The following is a 24,012-nucleotide window of genomic DNA, read 5'->3' as shown; positions in this document are numbered from 1 at the left end:
GTAGAAATGACTGATATCCATGGAGGGGGCGGGGATAAAATGACGCGATTGTGCCATTTTAGCTCCGCCCCCTCCTCTGAGACCCGCGGATTGCGGCATTTACATGCCGCGATTCGGGGGGTTCAGGGGGGTCCCCCAGATTCCGGGAGGGTTGCCCACCCTTCCGGGGGGCCGGGAGGGGGACCTGATTTTCGGGAGACTCCCGGGAATTCCGGGAGGGTCGGCAACCCTGCCTTATTATGTTGACCTAATGTTTGTTGACCTAGACTCTTTCGACCTATTGACTGGATACCAACGCTGCAGCCTAATGGTTGGTCAGGCTCTGCCATTATTGTTGCCCTCTAATATACATTCAGGAATGGCCTGCAAACGGCGCTTTACACAATTATTCTGATGAATCCGGTTATTGGTCAGTTCTCCAGGGAATAAAACTTGACGGGACTCGAATGAAAAAAGCAAGTTGGGAAATTGTATCAAGAGCACTGGTTAGATCAGTTACCAAATCTTCCACTGAGATTCTCTATACACTTGCACTGCTCACTGTTATGGACTCTACACACGTAGCAACCCTACTAAGGCCTTTATTCTGATCTGATCGCAGTACAAATTTGTTTGGATAATGGGCAAAACCATGTGCACTGCAGGTGGCGGCAGATGTAACATGTGCAGAGAGAGTTAAATTTGGGTGGGGTGTGTTGAAACTGAAATCTAAATTGCAGTGTAAAAATATTAAGAGTATATTATATCAGTTATTTATTTTGAGAATACAGTATTACGCATTGTTGTCTTGCTAACCAATCATATGTACAGTACATTAAACTTTACCTACAATACATTGTCTAATTGTCTCCATATGATCTTTAGTAAATACTTACATATAGTAATGTAGGTTGATTTACATTCATTTTGCCCAAATAGTAACGTTGTCCCATTTAAACTGGCACAAATGAGACAAGCTCTCTCTGCAACAATCACCACCCCATCCATTACACCACACACACTATGAATACCCCCAGCCCATTTCAGGATCTGCCAGAAACTGGCCTATTATTAGGTATGTGGTCAGCCTAGGTACAGGTTTGGTGTCCTCCATGATGGTTACTAGGGATTTATGTATGTAAGGTATGGTATGTTTTCTATGCATGGGAACAGTTTGATATTGTCTGAACGGCAGTGCAATAGTTTGGACTGATATAGTATTTTTTGAAAGCTTCTTACAATCTGCTTACTGTACTTTACCTATGTAAGTATAATGAATTTAATAACAGTGAACACATATTATACAACTTACTCCCTACAAGGTCCCTACTATATTTTTGGTTGTTACTTCAGCAAATTGTTTTTACATTATTATAATAATTTGCTTTATTACATTATAGAGCAGAGGTGCCCAAACGTGGTCCTCATGACACCCCAACAGTCTCGGTTTTAAGTATATCGATGCTTGGACACAGGTGACTTAATTAGTATCTCAGTCAGTTTGGTTTAACTATCTGTGATGAGCCATGGCTATACTTTAAACCTGGACCATTGGGGGGCCACGAGGACCGCTTTTGGAACCTCTGTTATATTGGAATACATCTAATAGTAACACTCATTGCTGTCTAATCTACTCCAGAAAAGTGATTATTCCTCCATTTTGGATTTACATTAGTAACTGATTTATACTTGGTTATACAAAAACCATTCAAATCAATTTAAAGGGTTAAGAGCAAAAGATTTTTCAGTATCTTCAATTTTGCATAATAAAGGTTAGGAAAGTAATGCGAAATAGGCGCCTGTAAGGTCACATGTGAATTCCGAGCCTTCAGTTGTTGCCATTGTCTCCAGATTTGTTGTCATATGCATTTTCTATAGCTGGTAAGGAAGTGTGTCAGGTTGCCTATCACAGAGGAGGCATCTGATATCAGTGATCAAATGACAAAGAGCAGTGTGTCTGCTCCTGCAAGGAGAGACCTGTCCAAGGGGAATCAATGTGTAGGCAACTGCAAGGGATCAAATCAATTGCAGGTGATGCCTGCCAGGACAGTAGAGAGCCTTGCTGGGCCCATTTCAGAGACGTGGCCTTATTATGAGAGGCATGCCATGCACTAAGAATAAAATACAGAAAGAAACATTATATTTAGCACCTCCCTTCTGCAGCCCAGCGTACAACAGCATGTGCTGGGTTGAAAAGAGCTGCTGCAGCTACTGCTGCCAGGTAATAGGGGCCCCACTGTGCCCCTTAATCAGACCTGGGCATGGGTAGTTAGTACACCCTCTCAGCACCACTGATGCCTGCAAAGTCTGTATGTCTATGTTGTAGATTATGATTATGGTTATATAAACAAAGAAATGCACTGCGCAAAAATAGGAAATAACTTTAATTCTAAATGAAAAAAATGGATACATTAATAATACATAAATTATGAAAATGGATAAATCAATCATACATAAATTATACAGATGACAATAAAATCAAGGCTCAATCGGAGGCGTCAATGGTAGACAATTCAACAATGTTAGTAAGCCAGTCCCAAGAAGAGAGTCTCTGTGTAGGTTATTTAGTAATGCTAATATATAAGAAGGGAAGTCCTGTTATGACCATACAGGTTAGTAGTTGATAGTCCATGTGTATATTTTGGGGGATTGTAGGTCCAGATAGTAATAAATATGGTGTAAAATGTAAGAAAGTCCTGCCTAAATTCACTTACGAAAACCCCTTCCATTAATTTTAACATTTTTAATTTAATTTAAATGCTCATTCAAGCCTTATTTACTGTATTCATTTGATAATGAGAAACATGGGGCAAGATTTAATGCCACCTGACTTCAGCAGCAGTGCGAGATGTCCGCCAACGTTGGACGTATTTTTAAAGGGACATCTCACACTGCCGCTGAACTCAGGCGGCATTAAATCTCGCCCAAATTGTTTTGCTTCACAAAATTATTCAATATTTTTCAATATTAGGGGGATATAAGTGCACACCGCCAGTTAGTGAAGGACCACTCTAATCCCTTAGCTTTATTCAGTTGCACCCCAGCAGATGTAAACTTAGAAATCCATTTAAACACCAGAAATCTTGATATACGATTTTTAACCTATAACAAAAACATTTGGCATCATAAAAAAGTCTCTTGCTCTATGGAATAACATTTCTGCAGCTTTGTTACTGAGCTATAGAGTCCACAGTTTACCATCTAGGGAGTTTTCAATCTTGCTTCTGATTGTCTGAACATTTCCCACAGACTGAAATATGGCCAGTTCGATAGTCAATATTCAATCTTCCTACTGTCGGAAAGGTTAAGCTGCAGATTGTCGAAAATGGCCTTGGATTTGACAACCTAGCATCCATTTTCGGCAATGCAGACTCAACTTTTTAAAAAGTTGGATATGTATGGCTTTGACGTGTCCGAAAACAGCTGCATCGATTAGATGTGTGCCGATATTTCCACCTGTCGGAAATATCGACACACATTGAATACACCCCATAGATTCGAAATGTCAGGAATTGAAATATGGAACAAAATTGTCATCTAAGAATTCTAGATCTAACTTTAAATATTGATAATAACAAACCAATGATGCAATTAAATAGTGAAATCTCAATTTTGGACTGAAATAGTTTGACATTTTTCAGGCTTATTTAAGCTCATAATGTAAACATTTTTAAAACAATATCCAACACAATAGTGAATTGGCGCCCGTAAACCTCTGTGATTGGAGATATATTCCTGAAGGGAAGATTACAGTTCCATAATCAAATGAAGCAATTATAGATGGGCAGTATGGATGGTGTAATGGTTAGCATTACTGCCTCACAGCAGTGAGGTCATGGGTTCGAATTTCACCATGGCTCTAACTGTGCAGAGTTTGTATATTCTTTCTGTACTTGCATGGGTTTGCTCCCATAATCCAAAAATATATTGGTAGGCTAATTGGCTTCCAACAAATTAACCCTAGAATGCCTGTGTGCGCGTGTGGTAGGGAATATAGATTGTAAGATCCACTGGGGCAGGGACTGATGTGAATGTTCAAATATTCTCTGTAAAGCGCTGCGGAATATGTGTGCGCTATATAAGAAACGGTTAATAAATAAATAATAAATATCGATGAAACTTTTTTTTATTAGACAGAGCAGCATAGATATATAGACAGAAAAATACTCCTCAATGTTTTTACAAGAGTGTAGCAGAAAGGTAACCCAATGCGTTTATTCTTTAGCAAACTTCATCAGGGGTATAATGTTCTATAATTAAATACAATAATTGGGTGAGTACAGTGTTGAACAGATATATGCTTCATATTTTACAATAATAATCTCTAAAATGATTTATTAAACAGGAATAATAAATACTACACACGGGACAATAACCGTTTATTCAAATTGGAAATACAAGCCGTGAAAATTAAAATATATTGTTATCATTATTATAATTATTATTAATATTCCAGTAAAGAAAAAGGCATTAATATGCATAATTAATCAAATTAACATACCTTCAATCAAAGTTAGTGATTCAATTCAATTAACCCTTAATGGAACTGATTTACATATAGAGTCCTATAAGTAAAAATATACAGTAACGATAATTATTTAAGATTCTTATCAAAAGCAGAAAGTGATTTAGTTGGGCAAAGCGAAAAGATGCATTCCTAATTTGGAGCAATTAATAATAATAATAATAATAATAATTATAATAATAATATTACAAAATATATATTTTAATCTATATTATTATTATTATTATTTTTGCTTTTGAATGCTCAGCACAGAAAGAGTTTTACATTTATGAATATAAAAGAACAACAGGTCAATGAGACACTCATTTCATGAGACACAATTTAACTTACAGTGGGAGTCATCTGAGATTGGAAATGATAATGCCAGTAGGGAGAATTTCATTTTTCTTTTTTTATATTCAATGAGACAATCAAGCCTTACATAAGATTAGGCTGCTGTGTGTGGGCACGTTGTCACGACTCAGTGCAGGAAGTATACAGAAAGCACATAATACAAATAAGAAAAAAATTAAGAATAAAACTACAAATAAATATAGAGAAAAGCTAATGTCACAATATCAATCCATTCCTTTCAGAATCCTGACATTGATGTGGATGAAAATGGAACACTGGACCTTAGCATGAACAAACAAAGACAACGTGATGTCTGCTGCTCCATTCTAACACCACTGGAACCAATGTCACCACAGCGGCAGGCAGTGATGAATAGCCAGTGTTACCAAATGAATGAAACAGACTGCTGGGATTTACCAGTAGACTACACTAAATTGAAACCCAGACGGATAGATGACGATGATTCCAAAGACATTAATGTATGTTCCACCCACTGGAAGCTAACATTTGTAACCTAACTCATATGGTTCTGTACCGCTGTAATATTAGTGGGATTGCACTGGAGGCAGCCATGTTGTGGTCTAAACCAATATTCATTGTAAACTGATGATGTCACTAAGGGCCTTATTTTGGTTCATTCTTTCTGACAAAATCCTTCTTAGATGGGCAAAACCATGTGCACTGCAGGTGGGGCAGGTGTTACTTGTGCAGAGAGAATTAGATTTGGGTGGGGTTTTACTTCAAAGTGAGATCTATATTGCAGTGTAAAAATAAAGCAGTCAGTATTTTCCCTGCACAGAAACAAAAGTACTCACCCAAATCTAATTCTCTCTGCACATGTTACATCTGCCCCCCCTGCAGTGCACATGGTTTTGTCCATCTAAGAAGGATTTTGTCAGAAAGAATGAACCAAAATAAGGCCCTAAGACACAAGGATTTTGACCTACTGGGGTAAATTTACTGTAGCTTCCAATAATGAAAAGACATGGGTGAGATTTAATAGGATGAGAGATTCAGAAAGTGAGAGATTTGGTGAGAAATCTCCAGTTTTTTTAAAGTGGCAATCATTTACACTGCAAAATCAGACTAGTTTTGCAGTGTAAATGATTGCCGCTTTAAAAAAACTGGAGATTTCGCACCAATTCTCTCACTTTCTGAATCTCTCATCCTATTAAATCTCACCCATGATGTTGCCCTTGGCAACCAGTAAGTTTCTGTCTATCATTTCTCTATGACAGGGTTTCTCAAACTCGGTCCTCAGGGCCCGACACCGTTCACATTTTCCAGGTTACCTGGCAGGTGCATTCATTAGTTCCTTGACACATTTTAAAAGATCCACAGGCGGAACTATTTATTTCACTTGTGATTCAGGGGTGAATTTATGAAGTTTGGAGAAGTGTTATCTATCCCCATAAAGAACGTTATGAGCAAGGTGATAATGGTTCAGCCAATCAGCTACAATATGTAAATTGACAGGTAAGAGCTGATTGGCTGAACCATTATCACCTTGCTCATAACGTTCTTTATGGGGATAGATAACACTTCTCCAAGCTTCATAAATTCACCCCTCTGTGAGGAGAACTGCAAAACATGCACCTGGGGTCCTGAGAGCCGAGTTTGAGAACCTGTCCTCTATGGCATCCTAAAAAATCACAGACAGAATCTGATTGGTTGCTATGGACAACATCACCTCTTTTTATTTTTAGAAGCTTTAGTAAATCTCCCCCCACTGAATATTGACCCACACAAATGCTAGTTTGGTTTAATTTTTGATGAGGGTTCACTGATAATTAAATATAAATGACAGCAACACAAAAGTCTCTTAAGCGGGTGTAGATAATTGTTTAATACCACACAGGGCAGCCGAGAGGTATGTTGGGCCCCATTAAAATTTTTGGGGTGTGGCCTAATTAGGGAGGTGTGGCCACCTAACACAATTAGGCCACATCCCCAAAAATGTTTTTTTTTTTTTTTTTGGGGGGGGGTGAAAAAACACTCTAAAGTCCCCTCTCCCGCAGCAGCGGCAGCAGCACACACCTACAGTTGTAGGTGTGTGCTACTGCTGCCCGAGAGGGACAGAGGGGGAAAGGGGGTTGGACCAGGGCCCCCTTCGGCAAGCCTGGGCCCGGGTAATTAGTACCCGCTCCGCCCCACCCTCCTCTCGGCAGCCCTGATTCCACATAATAGCACATGGCTATTGCCAGGCTTCTCAAAATTTGCATGAATATTATTACATATTGCAGTATTGAATTGAGTGCTGGTTAGCATGTTGATTTTGCTTAAATTTAGATAAAAGATACTGTAACTTACTTACATATTTTAGATTTATCTTTATATCATATAGTATACTTGTATTTGAGATCTGCACATCCAGTCAGCAAATGTAACACATTTGGGGGGTGATTCTAATCTGTTCTCACTGGGGACCGATCTTTGCACTCTGCTCATGTGCAGGGTTGCTGTGTGGACGCCGAGGCATTCGCACAGCGCACACAGTGGGGGGGGGGTCAAGGCGGGCAGGGGGCCTTCACATAGGGACTCCCAATGATTCCTGGGCTTACTGTACCTACGAGAACTGTTGCGCCCAGGAAACCGATGGGCATCCCCATGAGAATGCAGGTGGACATTTGTCTGCCAGGGGGCGGGTGGCTCATGTCACAGGACGTCATCCGTTCACCCCATCCTCAGACTCGACGGCACAAATGTAAGTCAGTCAAGACTGACTTATATTTGCAAACAGGGGAAAAATCATTTGATGATCGTTGACCATCGAATGATTTTGCCCCCATACGCTACCATGCGGCGATGTCTAGGCCATGGCGGGGGGGGGGGGGTGGCGGTCATTCGCTCACCTGGTGGGTGGCATTAGATGGCTCGCCAAGCAGCGATTTTTTTTGCTGCTTATCCAGAATCACCCCCTTGGTCCTAGTTCAGAGATGTACGCAAACTACACTGACAGAGGGAACAAGTGAGCACAGGCAGTCTAGCACATAATTCCCACCAAGCTCTTTAAGACGCTGTGTATACTCTTTTGCAATAGCGTTCCTCGTGTATTAGAAACATAGAAACAAATTCTATGTTTTATGTTTCTATCACACAGGGTGGATATTCTTCACTTATATGTATCTTAATATTATGGTCAGTAGGGACTGGGTAATGGTTATTATTACTCCCTCACAACACGTAGGTCATGGTTTTCATTCCCAAAATGGCCCTTTTTTCCCACCATAAGTGTCCTATATTGTCATTGTTGCAAAATACACAGGGGAGGAGTGTTTTAAAATATGCGCTGCATCATATCTATCCACAGCTAGTACAATCTGTGGCGTATCTATAATGGGTGCAGTGTGCACTGTGCACACAGACCCCTGAGTTCCAGGGGGGCCTACACCGCACACCAAGCACCCATTTTCTGATACTTACCCTCCGGAGGTCCGGCAGCAGCGGCATGAGCGCTGCAGAAATTGCTAGAACAATGACGCGGCGGCCATTTTCCGGCAATCTGTGCATGCGCACTAAAGCGCTCAGACACTACTGCTCCCGGTGTGGCTCCCTGTAGAGAGGGCCTGGCCGAGGAGGCCCCTGAGTACAATTATATAATACTGACTATACAGGTCTCTCTATATAAAATGGTGAAAAGGACAGCAATAAAATTCCTCAGGAGTTGAGGAAAATAGATTCCTCTTACTTTGGGGAAACCTGTATAGTAAGGTTCACAACAATCCTGCCTTTGTCACCGCTATGACTAGTAATGTGTGTCCAAGTTCCCAAAGACTGGTTTAGGGAAGTTGTAAGTTACTGTGGGGTATGTGGACGCATACCGCCGCCCCTCGCGGGCTCGCTGCACTCTCCACGCTTTGGGTTTGCGTTGATAGTGGGGGTGGCGTTGACAACGGGGGTGCATTTAACATTGTAAGCACCCATTAGGGTGCTTGTACAATTAAAAAATCAAATAGCATGCCGCGATGCGATTGCATAAGATGCACTTCGATCAAAATCGGGGGCGCCGTGCTAGGAAACAAGTACCCAAGGTTTAATACATAGACCCCTTAGTACATACACCCCTGTATGTCTTACCTATGTCATGCAAGTTTCATTGAGTGTGCTGCATATCATGAAGACAGCTGTGTATCACTGAGGATGCTGCCTTGGCAATAATTTTATTGATCTGTTATTTATTATTTATTTATTAGCAGTTTCTTATATTGCGCACACATATTCCGCAGCGCTTTACAGAGTATAGTTGCTCATTCACATCAGTCCCTGCCCCAGTGGAGCTTACAATCTATATTCCCTACCACATGTACACGCACAAACACAGACATTCTAGGGTTCATTTTTGTTGGAAGCCAATTAGCCTACCAGTATATTTTTGGATTGTGGGAGGAAACAGGAGTACCCGGAGTAAACCCACGCAAACATGGGGAGAATATACAAACTCTGCACAGTTAGAGCCATGGTGGGAATTGAACCCATGACCTCAGCGCTGTGAGGCACCATCCGTGTTGCCCACTGTTATGGTGATAATTGATTACCTACAGTATCTCTGTCATAAGCATCTGTAGAAAATCAGATATAATGCTATATACTGATAAATAGGCCCATAAATATGAAATTCCAACTTGAATAAGATTAACATAAAAATGTTCTCAGTCCTCACTCCTTAACAAGGGACATTAGTGAAATGCTTGGGTGAACAGGAAAGTCTTGAGTCTGTTATTGATTTATTCCAGAGTGGAAGCTTCTCGCACTGAGCGGGGAAGTGGTCTCCAACTCTATGGAACTCACTTCCCCACTCAGTGCGAGAAGCTTCCACTCTGGAAACAATCAATAATAGACTCAAGACTTTCCTGTTCACCCAAGCATTTCACTAATGTCCCTTGTTAAGTTGTTAAGTATGTTTTGTATTTTGTGCTGTAAAATGCTAATGCAAGCACTTTGAGTCCTATTAGGAGAAAAGTGCTATATAAATAAGGTATTATTATTTAATTATCATTATTATTATTATTATTATTATTATTATTAATATAGAAACATTTCACTAATAATAATAGTAATACTATATAACACTTTACTATGCACCCGTAGGACTATGATATTCTTTTTTGCATCTGTAAAAGCTGTAATGCTTAGAAAATGACTCTTAATTGCATAAGTTCAGAAGGATGGTGGCAGCATATTGAAAAAGGACCAGAAAACTGGTTCATGGCCTGGTAGGGGGCTGATTGAGGTGTCTTTAGAGGTTTGTCATGTTTCTATTATGTTGCTGTGGTATAGATTGTTCAGATCAGAACAAGAAGGCATTTCCACTTGAAGTCAGTTTGTTTTGCATCTACAGCTTTTTTCAAGTTTATAATTGACTGCTGGAGTATAACTAGCGGGAAGCGAGCAGACCTGAGGTGATTATGTGTCAGACATCTTTGTTTGAATACTTATCTAAATCCTCCTAATACTCAGTATGCTTTAGGCCAGCTATAAAAGAACCTCAGGTGGTATCCATGGTGACCTCACTCAACACAGAAAGCAGAATAAAGGCCCCCATACACTATTTGATTTGGGTGGAAACATTTCATGCAAAAATACCGCATGCGATGTAACCCATGTGACCCTGCTGCCTGGGAGGGTCCCAGGTGGCTGAAAGGGTATTGGAATGCGACTTCTCTGATGGAAGTTGCATAGTGTATGGGCACCTTGAGAGTGTCTGTATGGTTCCATAGCCAAAAATGGAACCCGTGATTTATAGGGCCAGTAGATAAGTGGTATACTGGCTTATATAACAAGGGCCTAATTCAGCACGAATTGCTAATAACAGTATTTGCAAATAGAGCGATTATTGAGTGACTGCTCATGCGCAGTATTTGCATTACGTATGCCTAGGATCAAATAGCAAAAGAATATCCGTATGCATAGATGTCGCAGAGTACTCGCAGTTTGATTGACTGGAAGCCAGTGTTTAGGGGCAGAGACATGGTGTTTTCTGGGTGTGTTTGTGAAAATGGAGGCGTTATTCTGGTGGGTCTCTGATGTCAGCGATGACCATTTCCAGCCTGATTCTTGAGCAGATTAGTGGAAGCCCTACTGGCACAGATGATAAAAACTGTTTGACTGTTTTTGTGAATGGATCTGCGAATACATCGCTATTTGTGATGCATTTGTAAATTGCAAGGGACGTCCTTCTGTGTGGGCGGTGGCTATTCTCTAATTAGCAATATGTGATGAGTTAGGCCCTATGTGGGAAATAAAGGGGTTGGCGGTGCCGTGCAGGGAATTGAGGGGTGCCAAAAGGGTGTGTGTGTGTGTGTGGTGGGGGGCTGGGTCAATGTAGCGATAAAGGGGGAGCTAAAGGGGAAGAGGGGCACTCATCTTACAGTAACTAGTAACACACTGTAGGGGGTCTCAGCAATGTGCAGGGGAGAAGAGGGCCAAGGAGGCAGGTGGAAAAGGTCTGTGGGGAGGGATAAGTGGAACAGCCAGAAAGGGGATTGTCTTGCCACACTTCTTATGGCAACCTTAGATGGTGCCCTGTGTCGCACTACAATGACTGGCGCTTCTCAAATGTTTTGCCCCCCCCCCCTACCCCCATCCCCCCATCATGTCACAATGACACCCACCTACTTGTGGCCAGTAGGTTTATGATGACGGCCATTTTCTGTAGACTTGCCATTATGTCTCTTTAATCCATGATTCTGATGATTTACGCAGGTCTTGTGGCTGATTAAAACTAAATGCAGACTTAAATTTAGCAATACAAAGAAAGTGTGTAGTTGATACATGTCCCGGATGGCAAGCCTAATTATTATTGTGTGATACATGAGTCACAGAAAGAGACAACACCCAGTATTCCAGGTACATCGACACAAAATATCCCAAACTATCATAAATGAAACCAGGCCAATGTCAGTGCATCGTAAGAGATGTCGTCCAGTTGTAGTTTAGGTAACACTGTTGCCTATTCATAAGTGGGAGCACCAGGCCAGGATTTCTGGAAAGTTCGGCCCCTTGGGCCCAGGATATATTGCTTGTCAGGAATAAGTGACATCACTGCAGCATGATGTACATGATGTCTATGTCACAAACATGTGTTGACCATGTACAATGATGCGCACACAACTTTATTTGTACGTGTATCAGTTAATACCCAAACTACAAATAGCATGCATTTAACAATTTCTTTTTGAAAGTGTATATTGGTACTTATTCCTATCCTTCAGGGTACCTGCGGCCAAACACAGTAACTGCATCATTGTGGAGGAGGCAGAAGACACACGACTAAGAACATGACTAATTTTGACGTAGGAGTCTGTTAGCTTTGTAAAGTATATATGGCTTATATTCTTAGTTACAGTTTTTATAGTCTACTTTCAGTTATACCATAACTCCCAACATTGAACCTTTGCAGATCAGGAAGCCCGCGCAACAAAGCCTGGTGCAGGCCCAATAGCTGGTGTGGCCTTCGTTGAAGGGGCGTTAACTTGTGGAATGCCATGACCAAAAAGGCCAACAAAATTCTAGCATGTATTAAAAGGGGCATGGAAACGAGGGACTCAAAAGTAATTATTCCTCTGTACAAATCATTGGTTAGACCGCACCTCGAATACGGAGTACAATTCTGGGCCCCACACTATAAAAAGGACATCATAGAATTAGAAAAAATCCAAAGAAGAGCAACAAAGCTTAATAGGGGAATGGAGAATTTAAGCTACGAGGAAAGATTAAGCAATTTGGGACTATTTACACTAGAGAAGAGACGTTTAAGGGGGACATGCTCAACATGTATAAACAGGGCTATTTTTCAGCAGGCTCCAGCAGGAACTGAGGCCCTTATTCTAGTTCACTCTTTCTGACAAAATATTTATTAGATGGACAAAACCATGTGCACTGCAGGTGAGGCAGGTGATACTTGTGCAGAGATAATTAGATTTGGGTGGGGTTTTACACCTGCCTCACCTGCAGTGCACATGGTTTTGTCCATCTAAGAAATATTTTGTCAGAAAGCGTGAACTAGAATAAGGGCCTCAGTTCCTGCTGGGGCCTGCTGAAAAATAGCCCTGTGTATAAATATATTAGGGGCCAATATAAGGAACTGTCAAACACCCTTTTTTCTGCTAGAAAGGAATCTAGGATGCGAGAGCACGAGTTTAGATTAGAAGAAAAAAGATTTTGTTCATCTAGAAGAAAAAATTTCTTTACAGTCAGAGCAGTCAAACTTTGGAACTCTCTTCCTGGAGAAGTGGTGTCGGCAAACACTATAAATACATTTAAAATAAGGTTGGATAAACATTTATTGGTTAAAAACATCCAAGGGTACGAATAAGTAACATAATCTGTCTTTAAAATATCAGAACATACTATACAACAAGGGATAAGCTATTACAACCGTAGGTTGAACTAGATGGACGCAAGTCTTTATTCAGCCTCACCTACTATGTAACTATGTAACTATAAGCCACGCCCCTGTTTTTGTCACTAATAGGACATGGCCAGTGCTGTGTGATCATAGCATCTATTCCCTGCTGCGGGACTCCCAACTGCCCCCCACCCCACGTTATACTTACAGTAATTGTAAATTTGTACATTTGCATTGTTAGTAAATAACTCTCACTGTGTACATGTCATTTCATTCTCATGTCAACAGGGCATTATTAAGGGTTCAAGCCGCCCTAGGCTAATACAAAGGTGCCCCCCCCCCCAACATTAATTATAATTTCTCTTACCTACATGCTCGTTGCCAGGGGTTATGTGCTCATTGCCAGGGGTTCACTTGCGGGTAGTGCTGGGCGTACAATAGGACCTCTAGTGTCTTTCTCCCATTTTCTTTCTAGTGCCTTTCTCCAATTTTTGGAGGCCATTTTTGCAGATTCCATGGCATCCAAATGGAATCTGCAGAGACCAGGCTCCCCCCGCCGCGGCGTCTATTTTGCTGTTGTTGCGTGCCCCCAGGACCCAATTGGAGACCCAATAAAAAGTACCTGACAAATAGGTCCAGTTGGAGGGTATGTAAAAGCCCTAAGTATTGTATCTTGGCAGCCCCACTGCATTTGTGTTATGCTGCCTGGAACTGAACCCTGCAACCAACAGAGATGCTGCAGAGCCTCCCTGTTCATCCGCAGGACACAACAGGAGGTGCTCTGGTTAGTAAGTTATATGTATTCTGTATATGGAAGCCAGAAGATGCATCATTGCCATCCACTTGTTATACAGGAAGTGTTTGTTATACAGAAAGTGTTTGTTATACAGGAAGTGTTTGTTATACAGGAAGTTAATCTGCAACCATTGTTCAGCATGACTGCAGATAGTAAAGGCACACTTATGCCGATCTTCAGAAACCTGTGGTGATTTGCTCACAGACCACCTTTGGCCCCACACTCTCAGTGTGAAGTTCCACATTCAGTGGGCTGGTCTGGTACAGGGAGGACAGTATTTGGTTATAGAGTTGGATTTAATTCTCAGAGCTTTGCAACCATGAAGTTCAGTACATCAATATACTGTATATTAATTTAGCAAACATTGCTTATTTTCCTACAAACCTCTGTGGGGTGCACGGGAAAATAAGAGATGTTTATGGTTCAAAGAGCTTTCTACAGTACCAAACATTCCCAGCCATTCACGGTCCTTTGCGGAAAATTGAATCTCACACCAAATTTAGTTCTTTGAATGCATTGTATTTCATATGAAATAGAATCTGCTTATTAAAACTTGTCACCCTACAAAAAAATACCAAATGGAGAAATATTCTGTAGACAACATAATAAATTATGATGTGTTTAAATTAATTTACTTTAAAATATTTTATTTAATAATCTTTATATTCTTTTCTGCAGCATGATGATCTAGATCCATTCCATGATGCTCTAGATGACAGAAGGTACCCGGGTGATGTCACAATTCCAAGTCCCAAGCCCAAATATCCTCAATGTAAAGAGAGCAAAAAAGACTTAATAACGTAAGAAATCCAGGACCAGAAATACAGTTTCATCTTCCTTTTCTTTCCCTTTTCTCTATTCTGAGTCGTACTGTTCGGTATTGATATATGTACAATATGCCCAATAATTTTAGAGAAGAACTAGTGTCCTGAATTGGAAAACAGAAAGAATAAAACCATGTACAGCTAGTTGATTCCAGAAATTAGTGAGTGAAGCCAACACTCTAATGAGCACTCCCTGTGCTCTGTGCTGGCACGGCCTACTTTGCAATGGGCAGACGATGGTGTACCCACAGAGTCTCTGCCCTTGGTACAGCGCACTGCTTGCCCATACCTAGTTACAGCCCTGGGTGGAGCCATAGACTGACACTAAGACAGGACCGGAGAAAAGGGCTGTAGTGGATTTGACAACCTTACCGATATTTGTTTTGGTATTCTCAGGGAGCGAAGCAAGATATAGCACATATTGGGGCAGATGTATTAAGCCTGGAGAAGAGATAAAGTGGAGATGAGGTAAAAGGAGATAAAGTACCAGCCAATCAACTTCCAACTGTCATTTTCAAACAAAGTTAATTGGCTGGTGCTTTATCCCCTTTCACTTTATCTCCTGTATCTCCAGTTTATCTCTTCTCCAGGCTTAATACATCTGCCACATTGTATTTAAAAAAGCTATACACCATTATTTCTACATCTATTAAAGCACACTACCTATGAGTTTCATAATTGAACGGAAATGTTGTAGGGGGCAAGTTAAGGTACTCTTTACCTAGAAGGGCGCCCACGATTTTGATCTTGGGCATCGCAAGGTAAAAAATCGCGTCGGTCGCATCGCATGCGACCAAAAAATCGCATGCGATGCGACCGACGCGATTACCGCGATTTCCCATAGGGAACAATGTTAAATGTCCCAATTGACCCGATTTTCCATAGGGAACAATGTTAAATGGCCCACAGAGGCCAAATAGGCACCCTGAAGTGTGAAATGGCCCCCCCAATTGTTAACGCCACCCCACGATCAACGTCAACCCGAAGCGTGGCGAGCACAGCGAGCCCGCAAGGGGTGGAGCTACGCGTCCTACGACCTTTTCATACCCCCACTATCCACGTCGGCGCGGAGTTGAGAATAGAAAGTGTGGCGAGCGCAGCGAGCCACCGAGCCTGAAGCGTGGCGAGCGCTCGCCACACTTTCTATTCTCAACTCCACGCCGACGTGGATAGTGGGGGTATGAAAAGGTCGTAGGACGTGTACCGCCGCCCCTCGCGGGCTCGCTGCGCTCGCCACGTTTCGGGTTGACATTGATCGTGGGGTGGCGTTAACAATTGGGGGGGCCATTTCACACTTTAGGGTGCCTATTTGGCCTCTGTGGGCCATTTAACATTGTTCCCTATGGAAAATCGGGTCAATTGGGACATTTAACATTGTTCCCTATGGGAAATCGCGGTAATCGTGTCGGTCGCATCGCATGCGATTTTTTGGTCGCATGCGATGCGTTCGACGCGATTTACATTTTAACATGTATTTCTATGTAAAATCGCGGGCATCGCATCGGTCGCATCGCATGCCATTATAATGGCATGCGATGTAGATGCGATGCCCGCGATGGGCGCCCTTCTAGGTAAAGAGTACCCAAGTTAATTATCCATTTACAGTGCTTAATATTACTTTCATTGCAACAGTTAACGGTATTGGTAAGAAACAGTATAATATTGTTGATATTGGGTGTTCCCAACCAATTGTCAAAATGTACAAACAGCAGTAGTTCAGGGTGAAGAGGAAGCTAAATACGAAATGATTAGTTAAATATAAACCATCACTGTTCCAAAATTATTTCATTTTTGGTTGTGTCTGTGCAAGTTTTTCTTAATGAATACAAAAAAGGCTGTCTATTGTGTTTTACTCAGCCAATTTATTGGGAATACTCTTCACCAGTGGCGGCTTCAGAGGTGGAGCTGTAGCACAGTTCAAGATTCAAATGTGGGAGCCGCCCCAACTGCTACCAACTGCTATTCCAAACCAACTCACTGGTAGTGGGTGTGGCTCCCCTATTTGAATTTTGAACGGTGCTGCAACCCCACCTCAGGAGCTGCCACTGCTCTTCACTAGTTTATTGTATTCATGATAGCATCCTGTGTCCTTTTTCTCTGTGTTAACTATAGTGGTGGCTGCAGCACCGAGAAAATAGAGCAGAGGTGGGGGGTTTTGCTTAGCACATCTAAACATATATATATTCTGATGTATGTAATGTACAGAGGTAGCCATGCTCCAGTCTACATCGCAGCTGCGGGTGCCTGTTTGGCACAGCATGTTGCACTCACCACATAATTGAGAATAGATGAGCGTGGCTATATCTGTTTGCTGGTTCCCCTTTGCAGGACCTGGGAATCAGCATAAGGCATCACACACTTTGTCTACTCCTGCATTCAGACTCCAATTGGCTAGTTTCAACGGAGTATGGGGGCGGGATTAGAAGAGAGTGGGTGGTCTTATGTGAGTACCAGTTTCTGCACTGTGCCGATCCCTGGGGGAACCAGCCGCACATATATTACATGCATCAGAACATGTATGTTTGTATTTGCTAAGCATCAGATGCATATGTGTTTGGTCCACATACTACCCACTGTTATCCAGCTGGTTATCAAACCTGCCAGAATATCAGCTGAGGAAGCAATATGATCAAACAGAAAATAGACTGAAGCCCAGCCAGAAACAAACAATGTTGTATTAGACATAGTTTTAACAAGTCACGGCACCAATTGTATCCTCGTTACAATATTCTTACGATAAGCCGCTGTTCTCCTAAATTTCTTGTTCTTGTTCCTTAATAAGTTTTGTGTCATTTAAATTAGGTTGTATTACTTTAGTAAATGAGCTAACTAAATATACACCTATATAATACTTTATAAATATCTTTTCTTAGATTGTCTGGTTGTCCATTGGCTGACAAAAGTATGCGAAACATGATGGCCACCAGTTCGCAGGAACTAAAGTAAGAATCACATTCCTTTATTTTGCTGTTGTTTGTGTTATATGAATACTGTTCAATAAATCCATTTTTGTATTATTTATGTTTATTTGACTTTTTCTTCATGTTTGAATTTGTGGAAGTAAAGGGACTTGGAGCAATGCGGAAAATAGCTTATCTTTGGCTTCTCTAGGGCATCGTGAACCTTTACACCATCTCCTGGTTGAATTATCCTTCATTTCCATCTGTTTTACGACTCCTCATATAACACGTTTATCTTTCCGGATATTACTTGTCTATATAGCAATGCTGCTATTACTCCTTATACCAAGTAAATAAAATGCACCAGTGAATTGTGTTAGGATGGCAATTACATAAAGCTTAGCAGGTACTTTATGTTAAAATGACTATTATTCAAAAGAAAAACACGTCCCATAATATATAGACAAGGTACCTCAAACGGGGTACCACAGATTAGGGCGTACGCTATCACTGGCCTAATTGGCAGGGGTGTAACAAGTGTTGTGTGACTGGTGCTACCGTCCAGGGCACAAGGCCAGGGGCAACTGTGTGGGGCATCTGGGGTGTCTGCTGGAAGGACACCCTTTCCTTTGCATGCACCCAACTGCCAGCACTGTGCTCCTGGCCTCTCTTTTCCATGACATCATGATATTACATACAGTATGTGAGGGACCTTGTCTGCCGGCAAATCTTATAGCAGCCCTTTATACTGCATGTAGTGCTGGCCAGGCTGCAGAGAAGGAGGGTTTACAGGCAACTGGGATGCTTTCCCTCTGTGCTATGTGCTTTTGCACATTAAATTGTGCTAGTCCTTCCTCAGGGGCTGTATCTGTGACTTCCGAACACAGAAGATAAGGGGCACGCAGTAAGAACCTTTTCTATAAATATATGCAATCATGTCAACAGTATTCAGCAGGGGAGGCTCCAGAGGGGAGGATTCAGCACATCCCAAATTCAGCAGAGGTTCTAGAGGGGGGAATCAGCACACTCCAAAATTCAGCAGGGGAGGCTCCAGAGGGGGGATTTAGCACACTCCAAATTTCAGCAGGGGAGGCTCTAGAGGGGGATTCAGCACAGTCCCAAATTCTGCAGGGGAGGCTCCAATGGAAGATTTAGCACAGTCCCAAATTCTGCAGGGGAAGTTCCAGAGGTGGGGATTCAGCACAGTCCCAAACTCAATAGGGGAGGCTCCAGAGGTGGGTATTCAGCACAGTCCAATATTCAAATAGGGGAGGCACAGCAACTGCCACCAACTGCCATTTCAAACTGACTCACTGGCAGTTGGCTCCTCCCATTGAATTTTGCACTGTGCTGAATCCCCACTTCTGGAGCCACCACTGGTATTCAGCATAAGTAACCATCTCTCATGGACTTTGGCCGCTATTCTCCATCTCTCCTTCACATGGCGGCAAACTTCTGCGGCCCAACTTCGTTTCCTGTGCTGCTTACGTCACTTGCGCCTACATCACTGAAGTCCCATCTTATGACACACTAACAGTGCTCTGCTCATCCTTTTAACACATAATATGAACCTCCTCTGGGATTACATGAGGAGTTCACTGATCTCCATTATCTAAGTATGTATGAAAGCATATTTCACAGGTCTTGATTTTTGGGTGGGCCCTTAGAACCCTGCTCCCACATCCTGTCAACTTCCTAGTGAAGAGTGCAGGAGGAGGAGAATAATAACTGGAGTAGGGGGGCGTAGCCTAATTATATAATTCTATGACAATCACATAATGTTGGGCTGCCCCTCTTTATTTAGCTGCAGGGGTGGGGCCTAATGTCACAAATTCTCCAGTTCCGCCTCTATCACCAGCAACCTGCATGCACTCCCTGGGAGAAGGAAGACACCTACGCAGGACACTTTAGAGTATGGGTTAATTGGTGTTTTATTAGCAAAAAAAGCAATATCAAATCTCAAAGTACTACTATGAATATTAATAACTCTGTCTTTGAAAGACCTAGTTTAAGGTGTTGGGATAACATCCAAAATAAAATGGCAGAAAGATATTCACCAATAGTGAGAAATCTGGAGAGGATACGCATATATGGGTGTAATCTGCTTACAGATGATACCAAAATCCAATTACTCTTTTTAGTTTTACAAGGGAAATTGTAGAGTTTCTTTTTTTTTCAGAATAGGGGTAATTACTGCATTCTTCAGTAACAATGAAAATATACAAGTAGAGAGTGAGTACACATTTCAGTTAAGGTTGAGATGAACACAGACTATAAGGATAGACTGATATGTGGGGGCATAGGATAGAGAGGCTATAAAGCAGAGTAGAGACATTAGAAGAGAGTAGATGCTTCAATTGGTCGGATCAAATGATGAAAAGGTGCCAGAGGGCTCAGGATAGGAATGAGCATTTTGTACACTATTTCATGACGGATATTATTAATCCTGTACTTGAAGAAGGAAGCCAGATCTTGGGCATTGGTAGAGTCACGGGAGGGTTCAGAAGAGATATGAATGTATTAAAATGGTATATTTATTTAAAGTATGTATACAGTAAATCTCTTTTCTCTCTCTCTCTCTCTCTCTCTCTCTCTCTCTCTCTCTCTCTCTCTCTCTCTCTCTCTCACTCTTCCTATATCTCTCGCTCTTTCTCTCTCTCTCTCTCTCTCTCTCTCTCTCTCTCTCTCTCTCTCTTTCTCTCCCTTTGTTTTCCACAAAAAAAGCACAGATTAGATGGACCTTAAGATTCTTTTCTACAATCACATTTTGTGTTTCTGTGTTGAATGTGGTAATTTTAGGTGATTCTAATGGAATTATCCAATGCAGTTGGACAACAGTAAGGTCTCTGGAGTTGATACCAGTAGCACATATGCCATCACCCCCCAAGCAGCATGATTTGATAGGCTAATGTTTGTATATATAAAGCTTCATAACAGCTGTCATAGCTGCTAAACTAAACACTATTAGCTACTTCTTACCTTTAGAGTCATCGTTCTCTCAGCTCTGCACAAACAGCTGATTCCAACAAGTCTATCAGATAAGCAGCCTAGATAAGCAACAGACGATCTCAAGGGGTTGATAGAACTTGTCCAAGTGCACATTGGAAATCTACTTATAACCTCAAGCACAAGTTGCTGTTCAGCAACAGACCTGACCTTAGTTTACTGTTTGACATCAGTTTTGAAAACTCCAACCTCTTGGACTATCAGTAGTGGAATGTGACATCACTGGGTTCCATCAGAAAAATTTGATGGAGGGCCGATACCTTCTCCAAAAGCCACACTCTGCATTTCTGAGCACACGTGGTTCTAGAGCATGCACATCGGCTCCCCGACAGGGCTAACTAATGGGCCAGAGCAGTCACATGTCCAGGAGTTGCATTGGTACTACTGCCCCATAATACTAGTTACTTGTCATCTCTTTTCTGCATAAATTACGAATTCCTGCAATAATGCACAATTAACACATTTCATAGATAACACTTTTTGAAACTGTAATTTTCACTTGATGTAACTTTGGCTCTTTGGGTGCAAGATGTTCAACAATAGAAGCGTAAAAACTTTCCGGTATGCCACCATGATAACAGCAATAATGGGCAATAAATGTTAGTAGTTTCCATGGCCTTCCATTCTTGAAGCTAGTTAACTCAGGTTAAATGATCATTTGGAATCTGGAGACAAAACATGCTTTATAATTTTGTAGTTATTTGGCCAGGATCAGGTGGTTCACCCACTCTAAGACCTAGGCTTTGGTTTGTAACAGGGAAAACATACCAAAGGGAACCAGTCTGTAAGGGAACGCGGTGGGAGGATGGGAGGAACACAAATGATACATGAACAGGTGTAACTCTGCCACTCCATGAGTTCTAATGAAAACATCCTTGAGTGCCATCTTGTGGCTCTAGTGCAAACTGCGTCGTGCGCGCATCTCTGAATCTGGCCCTTGGCCATAAACTGGTCAACTGTAGCATTAGGCAGCCGGCAACACAGAGGAGGCTGCAGAGGAGGAAGTGCTGATCCTCTCCAGTCAGGTCAGTGAATTATTGATAATGATATCATTGCAAGAGGCAGTAACAATACATTAAATATACCACCAGCAAATAGTAACATAGGTAAATGTAGGTTTTAGCATTTGACATATTGCACATTCAAAAATCAGAGAATGCCACAGATGGCAATAAGAGCTTTTTACCACCCAGGAAGAGTGACATTCCAGCTTCTTGGAAATACACCGAAACAAAATAGTTTAAAAATACTTTATTGTAGTCTTAGAAACCCAATAATGATTTTTCAGCATGTTACATTTCTTGATGTAAAAGGAGAACCTAGTTGAGGAACTTGATCATTAAATATTGATAAATTCTTCCAGTCTTCTGCTTATTATGTGAGCGAAACCAACATGCAGCATGAAAATGCTTTGTATGTACAAATATAGGTTGCTAATTGCACAGTGCTGATTATGGGCAGAAGAGATGATATAATGACGACAGTGCTGTTTTCCTGACAATAGAGGCATAGCAATAATCAATATATGAACTTAGAAGGAATGAATGATATAGTACTGGTACACACTGTGTTTAAAGCAACGGAATCCATGTTACTGTACAGAGACTACTTGCCTTTGGAGGTTTAGCATATGTCCTGCATGTTCCATACAGGATAACTCAGATCACAGCCAGAAACCCCTGCTACCAACTCTCATTAGCCCCTTGTTGGTCCACTGGCAGGAGATACAGCAGCAGAGCACATGGGCACATGATCATTCAGTGTCTTCTTGTCTCTGCTAGTGTACTCTGGCTGAGGGTAAGAATTTTATTAGTAATCTTTTGTTAAAAAAATTAATTAGATTCCCTGGTGTCAGTAATTATTATGGTACTTTAAAGGTAAGGGAAACAGCACTGCATGTACAATAGTTGCAAACAAGAAATTCTTGTACTGCAGCAATGTTAGTATCAATGCTTGCACATTTTACCCATAAATATTGTTATTAATGTTATATAGAAATATTTTGTAATATGCATATAAGCATAGGAATGCCCTTTGGGTCATGCTCATTGTTGCCACGATGCGTACACATGTGCAAATGCATCGCGGCATGCTGCAGCCTTCTATAGGCTGGGAGAGTAGTTGCAGCCCAATGGCTGTCCTTAAGAGTAAATGACATGCACGTGTGTGATTCCCTGAAACTAGTTTTCAAATGTAGGCAAGTATGGCTTACCGTTTCTTCCGTTCTGCCACCCTGGACTATGTGACCCAAAAGTGATAGCATATACTGTAGGTATCTATGGAATATTTAGACATATATATTTACCACTTGTGGTGGAATACATTTTAGACCAGAGAGGCCTTGCATATTTGCCAACACTTTAAAAGAATTTAAGAGGACATAATGCCCTAGCCATATTATGCATTTGTGCCGGTAGGCTTGAGTGGCCCGGATTATATTCACCACTTTTTAAGTATATCTACAAGCAGGGGTAGGAAGCCAGCTGTAAACCAGTATGTTGACTGGGGCAACGTGGAGCCTTAGGGGTAAATTTACTAAAACCTGTTTTTATCCGAGTTTGTAAATACGGGTGTGTTTGGGCATTTTTGAAAACACTGAAATGTATCAAAAACCACAAATTGGAACGTTACATCAAATCTAAGGGTACTTAGCACGGTGCCCATCGCATCGCAGACCATAAGGTATGCGATGGTATGCGATGCGATGTTGCGCGATGGCAGCCGATGTTATACAATTTTAAATTGTATACCATCGAATTGTATGGCATTGTATGCCATTCTATCGCATATACAATGGTATGCGATTTAAAATTGTATAAGCACCCTAAAGGGTTTTCCCATGTTAAAAGTGGCCCCTATAAGTTAATTAAACGTATTGGGTGCTTACTATGTTAAAAGCACCCCCAACGGCACCCCCACTATCAACGCCAACCCAAAGTGTGGCGAGCGCAGCGAGCCCGGTGAGGGGCAGCGGTATACGTCCTACGACCTTTTCATACCCCCACTATCCACGTCGGCGTGGAGTTGATTTTATAGAGTGTGGCGAGTGCAGCGAGCAACCGAGCCCGAAGCGTGGCGAGCGGACGCGGAATAAATGTAAAGTAATACGCGTCCCCTTGCGGGGGTCGCTGCGCTCGCCACGCTTCGGGCTCGGTGGCTCGCCACACTATAGAATCAACTCCACGCCGACGTGGATAGTGGGGGTATGAAAAGGTCGTAGGACGCGTACCGCCGCCCCGCACGGGCTCGCTGCGCTCGCCACGCTTCGGGTTGGCGTTCATAGTGGGGGTGGCGTGGGGGTG

General features: G+C 41.8%; 1 protein-coding gene across 15 annotated transcripts in view; it reads left to right on the top strand.

Moving 5' to 3' along the window:
- The window catches only part of MYT1L (myelin transcription factor 1 like), a 461,092-nt gene that overhangs the window by 402,818 nt on the left and 34,262 nt on the right, over positions 1 to 24,012 (top strand). For 14 of the 15 annotated variants that reach the window (XM_083178476.1, XM_083178474.1, XM_083178472.1 and 11 more), the window contains 3 exons: positions 5,080 to 5,316; positions 14,659 to 14,780; positions 17,678 to 17,746. In XM_083178476.1, coding sequence (XP_083034602.1) covers positions 5,080 to 5,316; positions 14,659 to 14,780; positions 17,678 to 17,746 — 428 coding nt within the window. The remainder of the gene's footprint in view (positions 1 to 5,079; positions 5,317 to 14,658; positions 14,781 to 17,677; positions 17,747 to 24,012) is intronic. The other variant, XM_083178483.1, reaches the window with a different exon arrangement.

The sequence above is a fragment of the Crinia signifera genome, chromosome 3 (assembly GCF_055691185.1).
Source record: "Crinia signifera chromosome 3, ASM5569118v1, whole genome shotgun sequence".
Taxonomy (NCBI): domain Eukaryota; kingdom Metazoa; phylum Chordata; class Amphibia; order Anura; family Myobatrachidae; genus Crinia; species Crinia signifera.
This window is presented reverse-complemented; position numbering and strand designations above follow the sequence as displayed.